This window comes from Haliotis rubra, unplaced genomic scaffold (genome assembly GCF_003918875.1).
Source record: "Haliotis rubra isolate DU_JTF1 unplaced genomic scaffold, ASM391887v1 Scf213, whole genome shotgun sequence".
NCBI lineage: Eukaryota > Metazoa > Mollusca > Gastropoda > Lepetellida > Haliotidae > Haliotis > Haliotis rubra.
Genome location: NW_025766148.1, coordinates 154,055 through 177,827, shown reverse-complemented (window position 1 = coordinate 177,827; position 23,773 = coordinate 154,055). Strand labels below are relative to the sequence as shown.

General features: G+C 40.2%; 1 protein-coding gene across 1 annotated transcript; it reads right to left on the bottom strand.

Moving 5' to 3' along the window:
- Positions 1 to 304: 304 nt before the first annotated feature.
- Positions 305 to 23,401, bottom strand: LOC124276766 (sodium-dependent proline transporter-like). The gene is made up of 10 exons (XM_046712421.1): positions 22,889 to 23,401; positions 12,413 to 12,621; positions 11,057 to 11,188; positions 6,972 to 7,251; positions 6,386 to 6,518; positions 4,693 to 4,827; positions 3,148 to 3,251; positions 2,423 to 2,547; positions 1,118 to 1,230; positions 305 to 454 (listed from the first exon to the last, which is right to left on the bottom strand). Exons 2-10 carry the CDS (start codon positions 12,606 to 12,608, stop codon positions 305 to 307), a joined length of 1,368 nt encoding a protein of 455 aa, XP_046568377.1. The 5' UTR covers positions 12,609 to 12,621; positions 22,889 to 23,401.
- Between the last annotated feature and the right edge of the window lie 372 nt (positions 23,402 to 23,773).

The following is a 23,773-nucleotide window of genomic DNA, read 5'->3' as shown; positions in this document are numbered from 1 at the left end:
TGCTGCTACTACTACTACTACTACTACTACTACTACTACTACTACTACTACTACTGCTGCTGCTGCTGCTGCTGCTGCTTCTGCTACAGTCAGAGATACATGATATGATACATAACTCTTTGCTTTCATATTCCCAACAGGGTTCATTCTACTATGAATGACCAAGCTGGAATATTCACAACTTGCCACAGCGACTGTTTCATTAATTACAACTTGTCCATGTTCTTCAATATTGGTTTTCATGAGTCACTGGATCGTAAGCATTGTTAAATACACTGGCTGTTTTGACCTACTGAATTGTTCATCAGGTAAGCATAGTGACCTGGGTACAGAAGATGATTCCAATCAGAAATACTGTCAGGCAGCACCCTCCTGTGAGAAACATCCTCTTCTTGCTCAGCTGTCGCGGATACTGGTCAATCAGGGCAGTAATAACGACTTCAGTACTCAGGAACTGGAAGGACAACAGTGGACGGTATAGCTCCATGCAAACCAGTAATATGTTCATGAACATCACCATCAGACAGTTATATCTTACTCTGGATTTCATTGTTAATGTTGCGATAGTGAGTTTGAAATGTCGTTTAACACGGCCTTCGGACATATTCCATCAATGACATTGCTGCTCGTAGATAATACACTGAACTTTTAAGCACTCGACCATCAGTAATTATTGTTTGTGCGTTTGCGTCCTGGCACAGTTTGATATTGTGTATAGAAACAAAATGTTTATGACTTCTTCAGGATATGTGTAGATCAGAACCAGATCGAATGATCGAATCTGAAACTCGATCAAGTTCATGATTCAAATGCGATGTTTTGGTTTCTACCAGAAAGCTTATGGAGACCTCATCTAACCAGGAAGCTCTAATGCCTAGGAACTGACAATATCTCCTTTTAGTTACTGTCAGAATAAACTGATGGAGACTGTTATAAATTGAAATCCCGAACCCCCAGGCACTGACACTCACTCAATTTGGCTGCTGGAGAATTGCTCTAAATTGGAAAAACCAATCCCAAAGGGCAGCAATATTCTGCCATTTTATATTTGAACCACAGTTCCTTTCTCAGCTGTCGTGATGAATTAAAACATTGTAGTGAACACTTCATATTGTACCTGTGTATCCAAACCAACCATGAACAACATCAGAAAGAACATGAATGACCACAGCTGAGGGACCGGAAGTTGTGCGAGAGCGTCAGGATAAGTCACAAATCCCAATCCTGGACCTTCAATAGAGACGTAATATGCAGTGTAAAGCAATATATTCAGAAGAATGTTGAAACTAAGTACTTTGTTGCAAGGATAATCTTGCCAAGCGTCTTCAAGCTATTAGCAATTGCCGTGACCTTTTGGATAACTGTCGTACAGGCTTGAACTTCATGTTTATTCTCTAGAATATGGGAGATTGGGACATTTCCATTTTTCATTCGGAAATTTGTATCTTACCCAATATAGTATTATCATGAACACTGAAAAATTGAGAACTTTGCCTGTATTTCTCATCCGTGTCAAACAGTTTGCCTATTGTAAATGAAAACAAAGTACTTTTAACTTAAGTTAAGCTTAAGGTGTATCGATGATCTGTTATCGTTTATTAGCAATCAAATAGCCAATTCTCTTCGACTGATTTACCCATCTGAACTTGAAAGCGACACTGCTTTATGTGCATCGCATTTGGATCCATTCAGAGTGGTTTACCTCCAGCCTTTGCTGTGTACATTAAACAACATTTTAGGTGCAATCGAGCCTCACGTGACTCTTGGTCAGATGTTGTTGGATCAAGGTTGTAGCATTCAAGTTGTCAGTAAAGCTTTCAAAATGTTTTATTGTAGATTTGTGAAGAACACGTTACAGTTTAGTGTATCAGTGACAAAATATGTGTGATGCACTTCCCTTTTTCACTGGTACTATACGCTACTGTATATACGCTACCATGTCTTTTCAGGTGAACAATTAACTAGCCTTGCATCTGTTAATGACTGGTGCCACAAGTGGGGCAAGGTATGCCCGCATTGTCGCGAACATCGAGTATCATTTCTATTTGATAGTGATTCATAAGCACATGCTCAGAAAATATTTGGAGTTAAATAAATTCGACTTTGCCTTAAGCAGAGATTTGTTATGGATAGGGAACGGGTGTCATTGTTATTTCTTATGATTAAAATCCTTATACTGTGACCTTAAGGCGTGGCATTATCTCTTGCCCCGTGATTCAGCTATATCCCAAACACAATACACCACTGGACTCGGAAAACTATTTATGAAACATTGTTTCAGCAAGAAGCATTCCTTAAAAAACATCAGGATCAAAAACTGTTTTACGAGCCTTATAGCTCTGGAGAACTACCAACACGTCCCTTTCCCTTTCTTAAAAATCGGTGTTTTGTTGTTTTTGTAAATACAATAAAAATTACCTACCCCCTGAGACAACAGTTTCAATGGGAACACCCGTTTTATGTGACATGACCCCGAGAGCAGCAAACGTCACCAGGCCAGAGAAGATACTGGTTCCTTCAGAGATAATCGTCAATATGACACTATCTCTGTGAATATAAACACACACTTTTTAAAGCATTCAACTGTATCACTATCTACTGCTTACACTGGTTCAGGTAAAGTTGCAAATCAACTTACGTGAATTTCGAATGTCCAAATCGCCTCAATAACGCAATATATAAACAAATATTAACACGTCGCTGTGTTGAAAAGATTTGCATATTACATCCAGCCCTTTCGTTCCCAAATACGGAACATAAACTACCGTAGCTCTATGAAACCTAACTTCACAATGATGATTTGTGCAACTTTCTGGGATGTAATTACAGCCAATCATGTAACGTTTTGTTGCGAGACCTTGTCATACGAATGCTCTGTCTCTGTGATTATAGAATTGTACACTTTCAGACATTCAGTTTTATACCCATCTTGTCCTTATATTGCAACCGGTAATTTGTGAAGGTGGCCTTCATACCTACAGAAAGTTTCCTTGACATTGCATTAATGGAACAAACGCCTGTGTCTTAAGAGGTTGTTAGTAACAGGCGCAGAAGTAATCACCAATCCTGTTGTGTTAATAAATTAATCATGTGACGTTTCATTTTGATACTTTTTCATGTTACCGCACTGATGTGTTTGTAACTCACCTGAGACATGGTTCATGGAAGTTGTTGTAGCTGGCAGCAGTGCCAATCATCCCTAGGCCAACTCCCAGTGAATAAAACGCTTGCAAACATGCTTCCAGCCACACCTGTGTGAAGTGGTAGTGTAATTCATCGTCAAACAGTTCCATTATTTCTATTAACAATCAGTAGATGGGAGAGGTCTGCTCGATACTATATTTAAACAGGGAGTTGATATTTATCTTGAATACTATTTTTAAGGACATAATGAATGTGAAGCCTGTTTGGACACAGAATTGATCGATTTCGCTTTGATCTTATTGGCTTCCGTCATAAATGCACTGGTTTTTATCCCGTTATATATGTATCTGATCTGTCATTAACATCTGACCACACTGTCCTTTTTAACAGTTGTAGATATTATTATTATTATTATTATTATTATAGTATATTTATGTAGTGCACATATCCACGCAACTGGTGCATGCTCAAGGCGCTGGTATTTTCCCCTCGATCATTGGATGTCAATCTCAACGACACATCGTATTATCAATCTCAACGACACATCGTATTATCAATCTCAACGACACATCGTATTATCAATCTCAACTCCCTGGGGAGTATACAACTCTTGCTGCCACTGGGCGCACCGAGTTATTGTGGCTTTCTCATCCTAACGAGGTACCCATTCACAGTTGGGTGGACTGGGACACATAGTCACAGTTCTTTGTCCAAGTTTACTGCACGTTGCTGTACCCGCAACTAGGTGTTTGCACGTATTCATGTGGCCACCATCTGGTCATATACCAACGGGTTCGTGGGTTCTTTTAAGTGCACAGGGTTGTGTACTGCACACTAGGGGTTGTGACAACACTGAAAGAGTCTGCACACAAAGTTGACTCCAAGGTTTTTACACCCGGTCACAGGTGGGCTTGATCCCGGCACCTCAACCTCGCTGGATCACTAGCCTGGCGCCTTAGCAAGCTCGCCCACCGCGCCATATTACAGATGATGGCAATATTTTACTCTCCATAAAAATTTCCTCTAGCAAAAAGTATGGCGATGTTAGGTTTGACCTTCATTCTTGTGAATATCACTGGTTATCAAACTTGACCTGCTGTTGTAATCACTTCTAGAGGGTTTAGAGTCAGTAGAGGGTAATGCCGTGCTTGTGTATATATCAACACTGCAAAGATATACCACACTTGATGTATGATATATTTAAACAGAGAGTTGATATTTATCTGGAAGCATCAGAAGAAGCAGGAATAGCCCAGCATATTCTCAACATAGTCACAGAATGTTATAGAAGTAAAACATCGGAAGTTATGAAATGAATCATGTTCACAAGCATGTCACACAATTCAGAAACTCGAAATTGAATACTATTTTTATCAATGAATACGCAATGCCATTTTAGAAATTGGTCAAATGTAACATGTTTTATTGTATTTGCTTAATAAATGAACGTGAGGCGTGTTTGGTCAGTATTCATCAAGATTGGAAGGAGAGGGTAGTAAGGAAATACATAGAATTGCAAAGACTTGAATTTTGTCAGCTTAAACACACCTGTATATCAAGTAGTTTGTTGAAGTCAGGTATAAAAAAGTAATACACGCCATTTAGAGCACCTGGTTGCAGCAGCGTCGTGATGCAGATGGAGATGAGGAGGACGTACGGCAGCAGCGCAGTCACGTACACAGCCTGCAGGGTGGGACAGATCAAGTTATTGGACATATTGTGACCTTTATTGGCGTCTATATGATCTGGATTTAGAAAGCTTTAATTTAATTATTAGCTTGTAAATCAAGTTTTATCTACATTAAAGATAACGGATATTTACACAACACAGCTAGTAAAGACATAATTCAATAAACAAGTGAGTGAATATGCCTTTTCACCACTTTATCTACATTCCTGCAATATCACGATGGGCACCCATGTAGGGAATCGAACCCGGGTCTTTCGCTTTAGCCATTCGGCTATCGTACATAACCCCCATAGTCATATGGATGCATTGATGTGGGGTATTTCTTTCAATTGCTCATGTGAATGACTTTGTTAGATAAATCCCAGTAAAGATAAATTATATCAGGAATCGAGTTTTGATTAATTCAAGATTCAAGATTTATATTACAGTATAACAGACCTCCAGCCCAAAGTACATGTTTTTTCTGATACTACTCCTTTTATACAAAAGGTTTTACACAAAAGTGAATAGTGCAAAAGAATGCAAGAGAACATTTCAAACAGCTTTAATTAGCTTATGGATCATGATATATTTTATAAACGCTTTAGTCACTTGTGACAGTGAGTGAGTGAGTGAGTCACTTTGGCAATGAATATTTCAGTCATATCGTGACTAAATCAAGTTACAGATTAATATATATTAATTATTATAAAAACCTGTCAACGAAGGACAGTAAAACAACTAGATTATCACAGGTTGAAATTTTAAACTAGTAACCAAATCTAACAACATTTAACTATACACGACAGTACAATATAAAACCAGGCTATAGATTGCCAACAACTGAAGGTTGATCACCATACTAGGGACCATGGGGACTTACAGTACCTTTGCTACCTGCATGGAGCCTAGTTGGATTTACACCATCCCTTCAGCTGTTGGCGATTGTAAGAAATGTTAGCCAAAATTAAACTACCACGAATGCTATGTTTCAAAATCCTGGTAAGTTTAAATTGACTTTGAATTCAAAAGACAGTTAGCCAGAGCTTTTGCTTTGCTTGGATAAAAAGAAATTATATTTCTTGTGGCAGAAACATAATTTTCAGCTTTCAAATGGAAAGATATTCCATAATATTATGAATATGGAATCATTCTTTTGTTTGTCCACAGGTCTTTATTACCACTTCAGATACCTGCCAAGATATTGCAATATAGACAAACATAATGGATGCCTTGTTCGGGACCACTGATCTCACTGAGTGATACTGGTATTAAATCAAAGTGGGAGTCATTAGTCATTGAGCCTGACAACTCGATCCCGTCAGTGGCTTCTTGCGACAAGCATGACTTAGCTCTGACTTGAAGTACTGTACTCCTAGTAAACATTGTGCTTTGTTTCCTGTTGGTTCTCAAAGAACTCGTGCCCATTTTGTAACTTGTGAGATCTGAATTTGAAAGGATATATCCGTAACTGAGTGGATGTTCTGTTGAATAGTTGGCTCGTAATCAGTGTATTAAATATTAAAAGGGCATTGGTACAGATGTTAGCAGTGATATTTCTGTTCACATTACCTTACCAACAGACTTGACTCCACGAATAAGACATATAAAGATTACGACAATTGAAAACAAGAGACATCCAACTATGTGCCACTGTACAGACCCCACATCCTCCAAGCCCGTTGAGACACCCAAGACATTGTAGCTGAAAGAAAAATAGAGGGTAGGTGAGGTGAGAAGTGCAAGCAGTAGAGTATACATGAACTGCATTGGATTCGTGTGTGACAAAGGGACGCAACTCTGTACAGAGAATCTTATAATTTGGGCAAAAATAAAAATCAATGTCATGTACAATCAAAAAGGTCAACACAAGGGAGAAACGAGTCTACTACTCTGCGGAATTGTGAATCGATTGATGTTTTTATATGTCATGAATATGTAATTGGTCATATATATCATTCGTCATGTGACTTTGACCGTCATGACAACAAAAACGACAACAGCGTCGACTCCGATGAATTTGTTGGTCTTTGGATAACTTTAATCAAACCTGACAGTTATATACATTCATTTTAAACATGAACACCATGTATGTATACGGGAAACATATTTTGACAAAGCTTGTCCTTATAAAAATAACATGACAGATATATCGTACTGCCAAAACTCCTCCGCAGGTGTGTGAGCTAAAGTCATATTTTCCCACTTCTCGGATTTGGTGATGGTATATGACGTATTCCCTGCAAGGGCTGTCTTGTTTCTGCTATACGTTGTATTCCCGTAGTCAATACACAGGTCGGTGTTCCAGCTGTTGCCACAAGTTGTCCAGGGCAGGACGCTGGAGCAGGACTTCACCATGTAGTAGATAGGCCAGGCCAGATACAGGTTGTAATAGGGCATGAACACGAATGCAACTACAACAGCACCAACACCAACTCCTGCTTGGCAATACAAAAAAATATTTATACGCCTTCTTCAGGAACAAGAAGCCAATATATAATAACCTGATCTGAACTTTGGTAGGGGATATACAAAGGACGAAATATGCACAATCATAATTTACGTTGCACTGGCCAGGTTTTTTTAGTAACACCAAGGAATGTCATGTTGATGAGGGCAACAAACCGAGCTTCTGCAGGAGCTAAATGCTTCAAATTTGGTTACAATGACAGATTACGAAATGTAAGTGCGCTCATGCACTTACTGTAAAATATAGAAGCTCTCATTGACAGCCGCCCACAAGCACAAGCCGTCCCCGCGAGACATGGGACGTTCACGTCATGGAAGAATGTCAGTACGAGGAAGGAAATGCTTTTGTCAACTGTGGCTCTGACTGGTAATAAATTTGGCCAATTATGTTTATAAAATTTAACTAATGCATGAATGTGGTTCATTGAAGAGGATAGACATTCTCTTGACCGTCAAACAACATTCATTCACTCAGATGAAACTGGACCAAGTCCAGCTACAAGTCTCGTTGCTGACACTTAAGGAAGCTGAGAGAAAAAAACATTTCATTGCCTAGTTTTACGCCGCACTCAGCAGTATTCCAGCTATATGGCGGCGGTCTGTAAATAATCGAGTCTGGATCAGACAATCCAGTGATCAACAACATCAGCATCGATCTGCGCAACTGGGAACCGATGACATGTGTCTACCAGGCCAGCGGGCTTGACCACCCGATCCTGTTAGCCGCCTCTTACGACAAGCATGGGTTACTGAAGGCACATTCTAACCCGGACCTTCACGTGTAGTAGTAGTAATAGTAGTAGTAGTAGTAGTAGTAGTAGTAGTAGTAGTAGTAGTAGTAGTAGTAGTAGTAGTAGTAGTAGTAGTAGTAGTAGTAGTAGGAGGAGGAGGAGGAGGAGGAGTAGTAGTTGTTGTTGTAGTTAAGTCAAGTGAAATTTGGTTTAATGTTGCGTTCAAGAATATTGTGTTCAATTCATACGTAGTTGTAGTAGTAATAGTTGTATGCCAACCCAACGCCCCAGTAGTAGTAGTACTTGTTGTGGTAGTAGAATTGGCACTGTTAGATGATAGCGGTAAATGTAGCTGTAGTGGTGAATGTAGCTGTAGTGGTAAATTTAGCTGTAGTGGTAAATGTAGCTGTAGTGGTAATTGTAGCTGTAGCTGTAGTGGTAATTGTGGCTGTAGTGGTAAATGTAGCTGTAGTGGTAAATGTAGCTGTGGTGGTAAATGTAGCTGTGGTGGTAAATGTAGCTGTGGTGGTAAATGTAGCTGTGGTGGTAAATGTAGCTGTGGTGGTAAATTTAGCTGTGGTGGTAAATGTAGCTGTAGTGGTAAATGTAGCTGTGGTGGTAAATGTAGCTGTAGTGGTAAATTTAGCTGTAGTGGTGAATGTAGCTGTAGTGGTAAAATTAGCTGTAGTGGTAAATGTAGCTGTAGTGGTAATTGTAGCTGTAGTGGTAAATGTAGCTGTAGCTGTAGTGGTAATTGTGGCTGTAGTGGTAAATGATGCTGTAGTGGTAAATGTAGCTGTGGTGGTAAATGTAGCTGTGGTGGTAAATGTAGCTGTGGTGGTAAATGTAGCTGTAGTGATAAATGTAGCTGTGGTGGTAAATGTAGCTGTGGTGGTAAATGTAGCTGTGGTGGTAAATGTAGATGTGGTGGTAAATGTAGCTGTAGTGGTAAATGTAGCTGTGGTGGTAAATGTAGCTGTGGTGGTAAATGTAGCTGTAGTGGTAAATTTAGCTGTGGTGGTAAACGTAGCTGTGGTGGTAAATGTAGCTGTAGTGGTAAATGTAGCTGTGGTGGTAAATGTAGCTGTAGTGGTAAATGTAGCTGTGGTGGTAAATGTAGCTGTAGTGGTAATTTTAGCTGTAATGGTAAATCTAGAAGTAGTGGTAAATGTGGTAAATGTAGCTGTGGTGGTAAATGTAGCTGTGGTGGTTAATGTAGCTGTAGTCGTAAAAGTAGCTGTAGTGGTAAATTTAGCTGTAGTGGTAAATTTATCTGTAGTGGGAGACGTAGTAGTTGCAGTATGTATGACGGTTCAACTGAATCAACAGAGTCAGTTTTGTTCATTAATGAAGGCTCACACTATTGGTAACACTATTTCTTAAAAGTTGTAAAATCTTTTGTTTGAAATAGATACAACTGAATGTTTTACAAACTTTCTTAACAGTATGTAAAATACGTCAAGCCATTCAAAGGTCATGCTTACGTTCTTTAACGTCCGATACATTCTGTTACAAATGGCTCATTGCTTATTCAAATTGTCAATATAGAAGTCCCACCTGCCACTTAGTCTCAATGATTTGCACGTCCATGTAGCTCTATCCATGGGAATACACATGCATTGCTGCTTTTTTACTGTTCAGTTACCTGTTTGAAATCGCAGGTTAAAATGAGACGTTTTTTGACACTTGCTGGAAGGGGTCTATAGACCTTTTGGAATCCGGTCAAACTGAGCGGCAGGTTGCTGTCCGCTTTAATGTGAGTCAGAGTGCTATTGGTAGACTGTGGCAGAGATTTCGAACCAATGGGTCCGTGGAATATGCACGTCGACCAGGTCGTCCCAGAATAACAAAAGTCCGAGATCATAGGCAGAAGATTAACACTGCGTTACGTAACAGATTCCTTAACGCAGCAGATCTTCAGACAAAACACTTCGATGTATCCAGGACCACCGTTGGTCAATGTTTAAAGGCAGCCGGACTCCGCTATAGGTGACCTGCAGTTCGTTCACCACTAACACAACGTCACAGACATACGCGTTTGAGAAGGAGTAGACGTCATGGCCGCTGGAATCAACGTCAATTTTCTCGTGTGGTCTTCACAGATAAAAGCAGTTTCAATTTGTCCTTCCATGATGGTCGGCAGAGGATTTATCGTCATTATGGAGAGCGTCACAGATTCAATTGTATCCATGCATAACCGATTTGGCGGAGCGTTGGTCATGGTTTGGGCAGGGATAACACCTACTGGACATACTCCACTGTACGTAGTCTTACCGGACAGCGTTATCGGGACGAGATTCTGGCTCCTGTAGCAGTACCATTCCTGCAAGCTATACATGGCTTTTATGGTTGACCCTCTTTACGAGAAGACAACAACGTTTGGCCTCATAGGGCCAGGATTGTCACGGAATTTCTTAAGCAGCAGTGTAGTAGTGTAGAGCTGATGGAGTGGCCAGCATGCTCGCCAGACCTCAACCATATTGAGCATTCCTGGGATGAACTCGTTCGGCGTGGATTTCTCAGGACTCCGCAGAGCTCAAGTAGAGGAATGGAATGCACACTTTCCTTATGAACTTGAAAAGGAGCATGAGAACAAGGTGCACCTGTGCAGTTGACGCGCGAGGATGGTACACAAAATACTGAATGACCGAGTGCTTCATGTTTGTCATTTTCATTTTGGTGGGTTGGTGTATACAATTACTGTTTGCTAGTGCTGTTTGAACATTTGTCTTTATGTCTCGAAGTGTCAAGTTTGTCGACACATTAATTTCTGAAAAACGTTTCTTTACATGTGCTGTATATCATTTGACCCTTTATTTATGACACCTAGTAATATAAGCGTATTCTCATCAATGTCAGTTTTGTTCTATATATAAAACCTGTCAGTGGACTGTAAACAACTGATAATAAGGGAACAAATCAGGCATACACATTGCAAACACGAAAATAACCCAACAGAAGTGATTATATAAAGCTCACATGTGAATCCCTATCATTTGTATATAGTATATGCAATCGTATTGGTCAGAATATTGTCACTGACCTTTAAACATAGGACAGAAGCTCCAGACTTGTTTGGCAGCCTTTCCCGAGAACTGCGAGATGGTCGCCTCCAGGAAGAATGAGGGGAACACAGCGATGGCCAGGATCAAGACAAAGGGGATGAGGAAAGCTCCTGGGGGAATATGTAGTCATGTGTTCATGTAATGATTAAACTCGACCATGCTTCAAGGTTACGTATCTCGTCAGGCTTTTATTCCGCATCAAGTTGACACGTCGTGGTAGGAAGGGAACACGGTTCAAAGGGGCATCAAGCCAAATTAACTCACCCCATTCCATGTCAAGAATTCTCAACTGAATGGAACTATTTAAGGGGTAATTTTATGAGTATGTTACCTTCAAAGTCACCATGATATTTGACACATCCATGATATATACTAGGCGTAAACTTTCAGTTACTGGGTCAGTCTTGAATTATACACTTCGATTATAATAATTAATGGAAATATGTAGGAATATTCATAAACACATTTTGATCTCGGTACACCTACAGAATACCGGATACCTACCAACCATATTCTTTGTTAGCACGCGCACTTCCTATTATAGGGAAGCACGAGCTATATTATTCGAAACAATAAGCGAGCATTAAAATGAAAAATAACCATTGAAATCGGATTGATTGAGACGACTTCCGGTTAGTAAAACTAACCAACGATTTTTAAAATGAAAGGTAAGTTATCACAAATGAAAAATATATGCGCCTTTGAAAAAAGGGACCTACGGAATTCTGGGAGTTGGAGCTTCGCTTCCCTGCAACCCGATGCTAACGACAGTGCTGACGATTTCGTTCTGTGAAGGTAAGCATCATATCTAATGTCTAATCTAACCCTAAACCCTAACCCTAACCCTAAACCTAACCCTAAACCCTAACCCTAAACCCTAATGCTCGTAATGTCGAGTATGCAACGTAAACAAAACGCCGTTACTAAGGAACTCAGTTGCGCACATTTTGTGCGCAGTTCTAAAATAAGCTTTCCAAGATGGCGGAAGGTATCCGGTATTCTGTAGTCTTGCCTTGATCTCCATTAACCCTAACATAAAATAGGATGCGTTGAGACCTCATCTTAGCGATCGTATCGATCATTGAGTTTAATCTGATGCCGTCCTTAAAGATGCAGACTAACCGTACAGCCATGTTGTTCTACAAACACATCCAACTCTTATTCAACAGAAATAACGTGGGAATGTAAGCCTTAAAATTATACAGCTTTCTAAAAATGGTTATTTGCATGTTTATTGGATCGTGTGTGTTTTTATCGAATCGTGTCACAGATTATACAGGTATCGCAATTTGCTGTCTCCAAGAATCATAAGAAATAACTACATACAGTCTTACCTCCACCGTTCCTGTTGCAGATGTAGGGGAACCTCAGCAGGTTTCCCAATGCAACACAGTAGCCAATCATTGTCAGCATGTAGTCCAAATGTCTGCTCCATGATTCTCTCTGTGGTGTGGATTCACTTCTGTCATCTCCTTGACAATGTAACTCTGTCATTGGAACTCCTGCATCACTGTCTTCCTTGGTCGCCATGGCTAAAACTGATCTATCCATAAAGCAAACATAATATCTGTGTACTTAATGTTATTGATAAAAGATAAACATACACGGATTTATTTTGTTAGTAACATAATCTATGACCAATGGAAAATATTTGCAAGTAGGGAACTCCTACGTCACTGTCAGTACTTAATGTTGTGTCAACCGGTAAGGCAACTTGACAATATGGAAAGCAGTCTGGACAGTGACAGAAGGATAAAGATTAAAAACCACCATCACTCAACATCGAACCGTGGCTTTCCTGAACATGTCCAGCATTTGTTACTTCCAATAAGGGTCTGTTTCATAATGTTGCTATTATCTCATTTGACGATTTAGATAACAACATATGAAAACATTCTAAAATACTTAAAAATACTTCTGCCGTCTCTGTTCTTCTGTCCTTATGATCTTCTCAAATGCCTGAAGGCATTAAGTCGGTCGAACATTGTGTCAAATACAAAGTGGGGAGGGAATCAGACAACTCTCCATCACTTTTATAGATCACTGGTTCGCACAAAATTGAACTATGGCTCCATTGTAAAATCTGGGTCCTGCAAGAGTAATTTTAAAACAAAGAGACCTGATCCAAGGTCTCAGATAATGATTGGATGCATTTCCAACATCCCCTATTGTTCTTTAAAACAATGTCGCATTAAATTGTCCCTTCAGTACATTATTAAATTCTGTTCCAATCCTTCAAATCCTGCTTATAACCCTGTTTTTAATCCTATCTGTGCGGAACACTTTCATAAGAAACCAAAGCTGGCTCCCCTTCTTTGGATTCAGATTAAACCACATATTGAGGCTAAACGTTCAGCGTTTGATATCATCTCTCCATACCGACTTTTGTCGACTCTCTGGCGGTTGGTTAGTCCCTAAGAAGTTTTAAAACGTCCGATACAAACCAATTATTTTACATCAACAATTATTTTACATTAACAGGAATACCTACAATCATTAAGTAAATACAATCATCACCGATCAATATTTACCAATGGATGCAAGGACGCTGGCAAAGCAGCTAGTACCCCGGTGTTTTGTTCAAAACAGCTATCATTCCGAGTTACAGAACCTTCCATTGTAGTATCTGCAATGTGCTGACCTTAAAACTACCCATTGTAGTATCTGCAATGTGCTGACCCCTAAGCTACCCATTGTAGTATCTGCAATGTGCTGACCCTTAAGCTACCCATTGTAGTATCTGCAATGTGCTGACCCTTAAACTACCCATTGTAGTATCTGCAATGTGCTGACCCTTAAACTACCCATTGTAGTATCTGCAATGTGCTGACCCTTAAACTACCCATTGTAGTATCTGCAATGTGCTGACCCTTAAGCTACCCATTGTAGTATCTGCAATGTGCTGACCCTTAAACTACCAATTGTAGTATCTGCAATGTGCTGACCCTTAAACTACCCATTGTAGTATCTGCAATGTGCTGACCCTTAAGCTACCCATTGTAGTATCTGCAATGTGCTGACCCTTAAGCTACCCATTGTAGTATCTGCAATGCGGTGACCCTTAAACTACCCATTGTACTATCTGCAATGCACTGACCCTTAATTTTCCATTGTATATGCAGTGCGCTGACCCTTAAACTTTCCATTGTAGTATCTGCAATGCACTGACCCTTAAACTACCCATTGTAGTATCTGCAATATGCTGACCCTTAAACTTTCCATTGTATATATAGTGCGCTGACCCTTAAACTTTCCATTGTGGAATATGCAATGCGCTGACCCTTAAACTACCCATTGTAGTATCTGCAATGCGCTGACCCTTAAACTTTCCATTGTAGTATCTGCAATTCGCTGACCCTTAAACTACCTATTGTAGTGTCTGCAATGTGCTGACTCTTAAACTTTCCATTGCAGTATCTGCAATGCGGTGACCCTTAAACTACCCATTGTAGTGTCTGCAATGTGCTGACCCTTTAACTTTCCATTGTAGTATCTGCAATGCGCTGACCTTTAAACTACCCATTGTAGTATCTGCAATGCGCTGAACCTTAAACTACCCATTGTAGTATCTGCAATGCGCTGACCCTTAAACTACCCATTGTAGTATCTGCAATACGCTGACCCTTAAACTACCCATTGTAGTATCTGCAATGCGCTGACCCTTAAACTACCCATTGTAGTATCTGAAATGTGCTGACCCTTAAACTTTCCATTGTAGTATCTGCAATGCGCTGACCCTTAAACTACCCATTGTAGTATCTGCAATGCGCTGACCCTTAAACTGCCCATTGTAGTATCTGAAATGCGCTGACCCTTAAACTACCCATTGTAGTATCTGCAATGTGCTGACCCTTAAGCTACCCATTGTTGTATCTGCAATGTGCTGACACTTAAGCTACCCATTTTAGTATCTGCAATGTGCTGACCCTTAAACTACCCATTGTAGTATCTGCAATGTGCTGACCCTTAAACTACCTATTGTAGTATCTGCAATGTGCTGACCCTTAAACTACCCATTGTAATATCTGCAATGTGCTGACCCTTAAGCTACCCATTGTAGTATCTGCAATGTGCTGACCCTTAAGCTACCCATTGTAGGATCTGCAATGCCCTGACCCTTAAGCTACCCATTGTACTATCTGCAATGCACTGACCCTTAATTTTCCATTGTATATGCAGTGCGCTGACCCTTAAACTTTCCATTGTAGTATCTGCAATGCACTGACCCTTAAACTACCCATTGTAGTATCTGCAATGTGCTGACCCTTAAACTTTCCATTGTATATATAGTGTGCTGACCCTTAAACTTTCCATTGTGGAATATGCAATGCGCTGACCCTTAAACTACTCATTGTAGTATCTGCAATGCGCTGACCCTTAAACTTTCCATTGTAGTATCTGCAATTCGCTGACCCTTAAACTACCTATTGTAGTGTCTGCAATGTGCTGACTCTTAAACTTTCCATTGCAGTATCTGCAATGCGGTGATATAAACTACCCATTGTAGTGTCTGCAATGTGCTGACCCTTTAACTTTCCATTGTAGTATCTGCAATGCGCTGACCTTTAAACTACCCATTGTAGTATCTGCAATGCGCTGACCCTTAAACTACCCATTATAGTATCTGCAATGCGCTGACCCTTAAACTACCAATTGTAGTATCTGCAATGCGCTGACCCTTAAACTTTTCTTTGTAGTATCTACAATGCGCTGACCCTTAAACTACTCATTGTAGTATCTGCAACGTGCTGACCCTTAAACTTTCCATTGTAGTATCTGCAATACGCTGACCCTTAAACTACCCATTGTAGTATCTGAAATGCGCTGACCCTTAAACTACCCATTGTACTATCTGCAATGCGCTGACCCTTAAACTACCCATTGTAGTATCTGAAATGTGCTGACCCTTAAACTTTCCATTGTAGTATCTGCAATGCACTGACCCTTAAACTACCCATTGTAGTATCTGCAATATGCTGACCCTTAAACTGCCCATTGTAGTATCTGTAATGCGCTGACCCTTAAACTACCCATTGTAGTATCTGCAATGCGCTGACCCTTAAACTACCCGTTGTTGTATCTGCAATGCGCTGACCCTTAAACTACCCATTGTAGTATCTGCAATGCGCTGACCCTTAAACTACCCATTGTAGTATCTGCAATGCGCTGACCCTTAAACTTCCTATTGTAGTATCTGCAATGCGCTGACCTTAAACTACCTATTGTAGTATCTGCAATGCGCTGACCCTTAAACTACCCATTGTAGTATCTGTAATTCGCTGACCCTTAAGCTACCCATTGTAGTATCTGCAAGGCGCTGACCCTTAAACTACCCATTGTAGTATCAGCAATGCGCTGACCCTTAAACTACCCATTGTAGTATCTGCAATGCGCTGACCCTTAAGCTACCCATTGTAGTATCTGCAATGCGCTGACCCTTAAACTTTCCATTGTAGTATCTGCAATTCGCTGACCCTTAAACTACCTATTGTAGTGTCTGCAATGTGCTGACTGTTAAACTTTCCATTGCAGTATCTGCAATGCGGTGACCCTTAAACTACCCATTGTAGTGTCTGCAATGTGCTGACCCTTTAACTTTCCATTGTAGTATCTGCAATGCGCTGACCTTTAAACTACCCATTGTAGTATCTGCAATGCGATGACCCTTAAACTACCCATTATAGTATCTGCAATGCGCTGACCCTTAAACTACCAATTGTAGTATCTGCAATGCGCTGACCCTTAAACTTTTCTTTGTAGTATCTACAATGCGCTGACCCTTAAACTACTCATTGTAGTATCTGCAACGTGCTGACCCTTAAACTTTCCATTGTAGTATCTGCAATACGCTGACCCTTAAACTACCCATTGTAGTATCTGAAATGCGCTGACCCTTAAACTACCCATTGTACTATCTGCAATGCGCTGACCCTTAAACTACCCATTGTAGTATCTGAAATGTGCTGACCCTTAAACTTTCCATTGTAGTATCTGCAATGCACTGACCCTTAAACTACCCATTGTAGTATCTGCAATATGCTGACCCTTAAACTGCCCATTGTAGTATCTGTAATGTGCTGACCCTTAAACTACCCATTGTAGTATCTGCAATGCGCTGACCCTTAAACTACCCGTTGTTGTATCTGCAATGCGCTGACCCTTAAACTACCCACTGTAGTATCTGAAATGTGCTGACCCTTAAACTTTCCATTGTAATATCTGCAATGCACTGACCCTTAAACTACCCATTGTAGTATCTGAAATGCGCTGACCCTTAAACTACCCATTGTACTATCTGCAATGCGCTGACCCTTAAACTACCCATTGTAGTATCTGAAATGTGCCGACCCTTAAACTTTCCATTGTAGTATCTGCAATGCGCTGACCCTTAAACTACCCGTTGTTGTATCTGCAATGCGCTGACCCTTAAACTACCCATTGTAGTATCTGCAATGCGCTGACCCTTAAACTACCCATTGTAGTATCTGCAATGCGCTGACCCTTAAACTACCTATTGTAGTATCTGCAATGCGCTGACCTTAAACTACCTATTGTAGTATCTGCAATACGCTGACCCTTAAACTACCCATTGTAGTATCTGTAATTCGCTGACCCTTAAGCTACCCATTGTAGTATCTGCAATGCGCTGACCCTTAAACTACCCATTGTAGTATCTGCAATGCGCTGACCCTAAACTACCCATTGTAGTATCTGCAATGCGCTGACCCTTAAACTAGCCATTGTAGTATCTGCAATCTCATGCTATTATTAACGCCTTATTGTACGTTCATGTATGTCAACAGTTTTTAATATAATCTATTCCCTGTCTTTTTTTTAACGATGTGTCTTCAACTCATCGAATTTAGAAATTGTAAAGTCATAAAAAAGATCTTTCTACTGGGCAATACGACATTGTCATTTATTGGTTGCTCAGTCATGTCAGCAGAGCGGGTAACACAATGGCTGATGCTGCCGCAAGGGCAGCTCTAGAGAAGCCTGTGACACCAGTACAATGATTATAGAACTTTCATCAGATGCTTCATCCGGGATCTTATGCAACTAATTGGGACACCCGAGTAGATATATATAAATTACACGACATTACACCAACTACCGGGTGCACCAGTTAGGTTGTCAGTCCAGATTTGAAGAGGTCATATTAAGACGATAGAGTATCTCTCGTCACGATATACTCATGACTATTTGTTGAAAGCTGACGATCCTCCATTTCCTTATCCAGTGAGATGAAAGAACAACGGTGAAGCATGTTCTGAATTTTCCATCAGAATTTTCCATTTCAAGGCTTCATCCATGAATGATCTTTTTCAGCATCAGCCCGTATTTAGTTTTAATTTGATATGGCATTGTTTGTTGTCGCATACTTTTGCGTTAGAGAAACAAATGTGGACAACTTAAAGCTGATGTATGGCGTTATTACAGCAAAGGCTGAGCGGAAGGAGAAATAACATGGTTTCGACACTGTGAGACTATTAAAAAAGGTCACATGCAGAGCAAAAATATTCCAATTATGTACTGCCCAAAAATATTTTACAGTAGTGAGCTGAATAGACTTAAGAATTACGAGTTGGTACGTGTGGCATATTTGGCTGTGCTCTAAGAGAGACATCATCGATAATCTCCAGGGTATACGTTACGATAACTCTCCACTATATCCTGGATGCATCCACGGCTTAGGGCGATGATTTTATTACCTCCCTTGGCTGGCTCCGCATTCTCACAGTAGCCAATAAGCTAAGCCGCCGTTACAACCGAGCATGCCAGTATCAACAAAGATAGCAATCGCAGTCGCGAAGGTTTGTTCGCAGTGCCACTCAGATTTTTTTGGGAAATAATAAAGACAAATTGACAGATCTGAAACTTTAAAAAGTATATAAAGAACTCCTTCTACTTCTTTCAGAGTACCTCTGCATCAATTGTGTTGCCAAGTTTTAACGGTTAGATAATTTAAGAAGCGAAAGTGAGTTGTGATTGGTACGCTCAACTTCCCAGCGTAGGCACCTGATTGGATAAAAGTCAGCCAATTGAGGTAATAAAATCATCGCCCTAAGCCGTGGATGCATCCAGGGTGTAGCGGAGAGTGATCGTAACGTAACGTAATGAGAAGACATGAATTACTAGATTTCTTAGGTTTTAAGTATAAAAAAACGCCTACTGTGAAAGAACTAACAAAGCAAGCTCGTGAACGTGGAATGCGAGGTTATTCTCGTATGAGGAAATCTGAGCTCATTGAATTACTGAAAGAACAAAAACCTATAGAATTACAATTCACGCCTACTGAGCATGATGTAGGTAAATATTTGAGAGGTTGGAAGTTCAAAGAAACATAGACGTTGAAGATATAAAACCATTGGTATTTGACAAAGTAAAAGAAGAACTGAAAGATTTAAGAGGTATTAAATTTCAACTCACGTTAAACATGACACTAGAGAAACAACAGTCGAATGAAACAACTGAATACACCAATGTTTACTTCAGAGGTAATCAAGAAGTTACAACGCAACCAGACACTATCAACTCTTCTATAGACAGATCATTAGAAAAAATGCGAGAAACACTAGAACGTTACACTAATATGGGTTCTGGTTGGGTTGTTGACAAGATTAACATGGTCTACCTGGATATAGCAAACTATATACCGTTGAAAGGTGGATCGTACTTACCACTGTCTGAGTATTTCAAGAAAAAACAAGCTGTGGTTAACGTTAAAAACCGAGGCAACAATTGTATGAGGATAACGATAAGTTCCGCTAAATTTCCAGTTGAAAAACATTCCGATAGACTTTCCAGTTATCCAGAAGACGACGGGCTCAATTGGGAAGGTATAGACGAACCCACCCCCATCTCTCAGATCCAAAAAATAAAACAACAGAATCAAGACTTAGCCATAAACGTTTTCGGACATGAAGGTAAAAACGTAATAGTACACAGGATAAGTCCTTTATTGTATAAGGTTTGTCGTAAAATGATCAATATATTTATGATCCAACAAGGTGAAAAATATCACTACACATGGATAAAGAATTTCAGCAGACTGTTGTACAATCAATCGAAACACAGGGAAAAGAAACACTTTTCTGAAAGGTGCCTTCACGGGTTTTCTAGGGCTGATCTGCTAGATTCGCACAGGGTTGATTGCCTAGGTGTAGGGGAGACAGACGTACGAATAGATATGCTGACAGAAAAAAAAAACATCTTGAAATTTATCAACCACAAAAATCAAATGCCAGTACAATATATTATCTACGCCGACTTCGAAGCTATCATTAAACCAATCGATACAGTAGCTCAATCCACTAATCAAAGTTTCACACAAAAAGTACAAGAGCACGAAGCGTGTGAGTTCGGGTATGTGGTTGTTCGTTGTGATTGTCAAACTAACCCTCCCGTTATTTATAGAGGACCAGACGCGGCTGAAGAATTTCTAAAGTGTTTACAACACGAAGAGAAAAAGATTATTAAAAAACTATGCAACAAAACACCAATGCGTATGACCAAAGCAGACCGGGAAGCCCACAACAAAAGCACACATTGTCATGTGTGCTGTAAACCTCAGAATGGTAATTCAGTTAGAGATCACTGTCACATTACTGGTAAATACAGAGGTGCGGCTCACAATGAATGTAACTTGAAGCTAAGAATAAATCATAAACTTATTCATATACCAGTGGTGTTTCAAAATCTTCGCGGGTATGATTCACACTTGATTATGCAAGCTATTTCAAAGGTAAAAGGCAACATATCCTGTATCCCAAACAATATGGAAAGATGTATATCCTTTTCGCTAAATGGGTTGAGATTCATAGATAGTGTTCAGTTTCTGTTGTCGTCTCTAGACAGCTTGGTCACGGCTAATAACCCAAAAGACTTAGCTGCAACTAATCGTTACACAGAAGAGGAAACTCGAGCTTTGCTGCTACGTAAGGGTATCTACCCATATGAATATATGGATGACTGGTCTAAGTTTAATGAGACACAGTTACCTCCCATTGACAGCTTCTATAGCAAGCTGTCCGACGCGTCTATCACACAAGACGATTACGAACACGCGAAAAAAGTATGGGAAAAACTGGGATGTCAGAATCTAGGTGATTATCACGATTTGTATTTGAAAACAGATGTGTTATTGCTGGGTGATGTTTTCGAGATATTCAGAAAAACGTGTTCGAAGCAATACGTGTTGGACCCGGCATGGTATTAATCAAGTCCTGGGCTCTCGTGGGATGCCCTACTGAAAAAAACCGGTGTGAAATTAGATTTATTCACCGATTATGATATGCATCTGTTTATAGAGAAAGGGTTACGCGGTGGTATTTCCATGGTATCAAAACGCTATGCCAAAGCTAACAACGAGTATGTGAAAGGTTACAACCCTAAAAAACCTACAAACTATCTACTCTATCTAGATGCAAACAACCTGTACGGCTGGGCCATGAGCCAGTATCTACCTACCTGTGGTTTCGAGTGGACATCTGAGATCGATGATGTTATGAGCATCGCACCGGATTCGAACAAGGGTTATATATTCGAAGTGGATTTAGAATATCCGGAGGATTTACACACCTCACACAACAGTTATCCCCTGGCTCCAGAGCGTTTGAAGGTGAATATGGAATGGATGTCTGACTACCAACGAAATTTGCTGGGTCCTACAGGACGGGTGGTAAACGTTGAAAAACTCGTACCTAACTTGATGAATAAAACCAAGTACATCATTCACTATCGCAATTTACAACTATATCTGTCGATGGGTATGAAGCTGACTAAAATACATAGGGTACTAAAATTCAATCAAAGCAAGTGGATGGAACCATACACGGATTTACGTAAGATAGCCACCAGCGACTTTGAGAAAAACCTGTACAAACTCATGAACAACTCTGTATTTGGCAAAACGATGGAGAATTTACGAAAACGCGTTAACGTGAAGCTAGTCCGGTCGAGTGAGGAAAACAAACTCAGGAAATTGATATCCAGCCCGGCGTACAATAGAAGTATTATATTCGATGATGACTTGGCAGCGATACATATGAAAAAGAGCCACATTATACTTAATCGACCGGTTTATGTTGGTATGAGCATTCTAGACCTATCCAAACATCTCATGTATGACTTCTACTATAACGAGCTCAAGAAACAATACGGTGAAGGGTGTGAGGTGTTGTACACGGATACGGATTCATTACTCATGGAAATTCAAACCGAGGATGTGTACAAGGATATGAAAAACAAGATACACCTATACGATACCAGCGATTACCCAAAAGACCACCCCATGCATAGCCAAGTCAACAAAAAGGTGTTAGGTAAGATGAAGGATGAATGTGCTGGCACACCAATCACCGAATACGTCGGATTGAGACCTAAGATGTATTCTATCAAAAAAGCAGACGACGCTGAAATAAGAAAGGCTAAAGGTGTGAAAAAGAACGTGGTGAAACGACATATTAAACATACCCTCTACAAACAGACCCTGTTCGAGAAGAAAACGTTCAAACACCAGATGAACATACTTCGTAGTGACGGGCACAAGATATACGGGATGACTATAAATAAGACATCTCTATCACCAATGGATACAAAACGATGGATAGCTTCAGATGGTGTCAAAACCTTTGCTTACGGTCATAAAAAATTTAAATTTATATATATAATGGAGAAAATTTACTACAGCCCGCGAGGATATTGGAAAGGGGTAGACGCTATTACAAAATTATCTAAAGCCGCACGTGTTTCGGAAGAAAAAGCCAAAGCCTGGTTACAAAAACAAGCTATATGGCAAATATACTTACCAGCACCAAAATATATACCGAGGAGAAAATTCGGTATACATACACCTAATCAAGTTCACCAGGCCGACCTGTTGTTTCTTCCACACGACAGGGTGAGAGGTAAAACCTATAAGTACGCCCTGACAGTTGTAGACGTAGCCAGCCGCTACAAGGAAGCTGAACCATTAACCACGAAAGACTCGGATCAAGTAGCACAAGCGTTTAAGCGAATATACAAGTGTAGTAGGCTTACATGGCCTGATTTATTGCAAGTCGATCCAGGCCGGGAATTCATGGGATCCGTGTCGAAACTGCTAACCAAGAAAAACGTAGAAGTTAGACGCGGTGAGGTGGGAGCCCATCGAAGTCAAGCTATAGTAGAGAGATTCAATCGCTCCATAGCCGAACGTTTGTTTTCACACCAATATTCACGTGATTTAGCGGATCCTAATAACAGAAACACTGAATGGGTAGAACGACTTCCACGGGTGGTTGACTTCATGAATCATGAAATAACAAGACTACTTGATAAGAGACCAGTCGAAGCAATCCGTATGAAATCCGTTGTATCAGAGGCAGCAGCACCCCCGTCGTAAAAAGGAAAAAAAAATTCCAGATCGCGCGCTTGTTAGATATTTATATCAACCAGGTGAATACGAGGGAGACACCCGTAAACGTGCTACAGATCCTATATGGTCTATGAAAACGTACAATATCAGTCGAGTGGATGTCAAAGACGGGGAACCTAACCTATACTTCTTGAAAGACGGACCACGTAGAGGATTCGTACGTGAGGAATTACAAATCATACCACAGTGATAAAAAATATATATACTTATACCATTATCTTTAACAAACGTTTAACTTCGCAGATGTAGTCTTTTTTCTTATCATAAATAAGTTTAA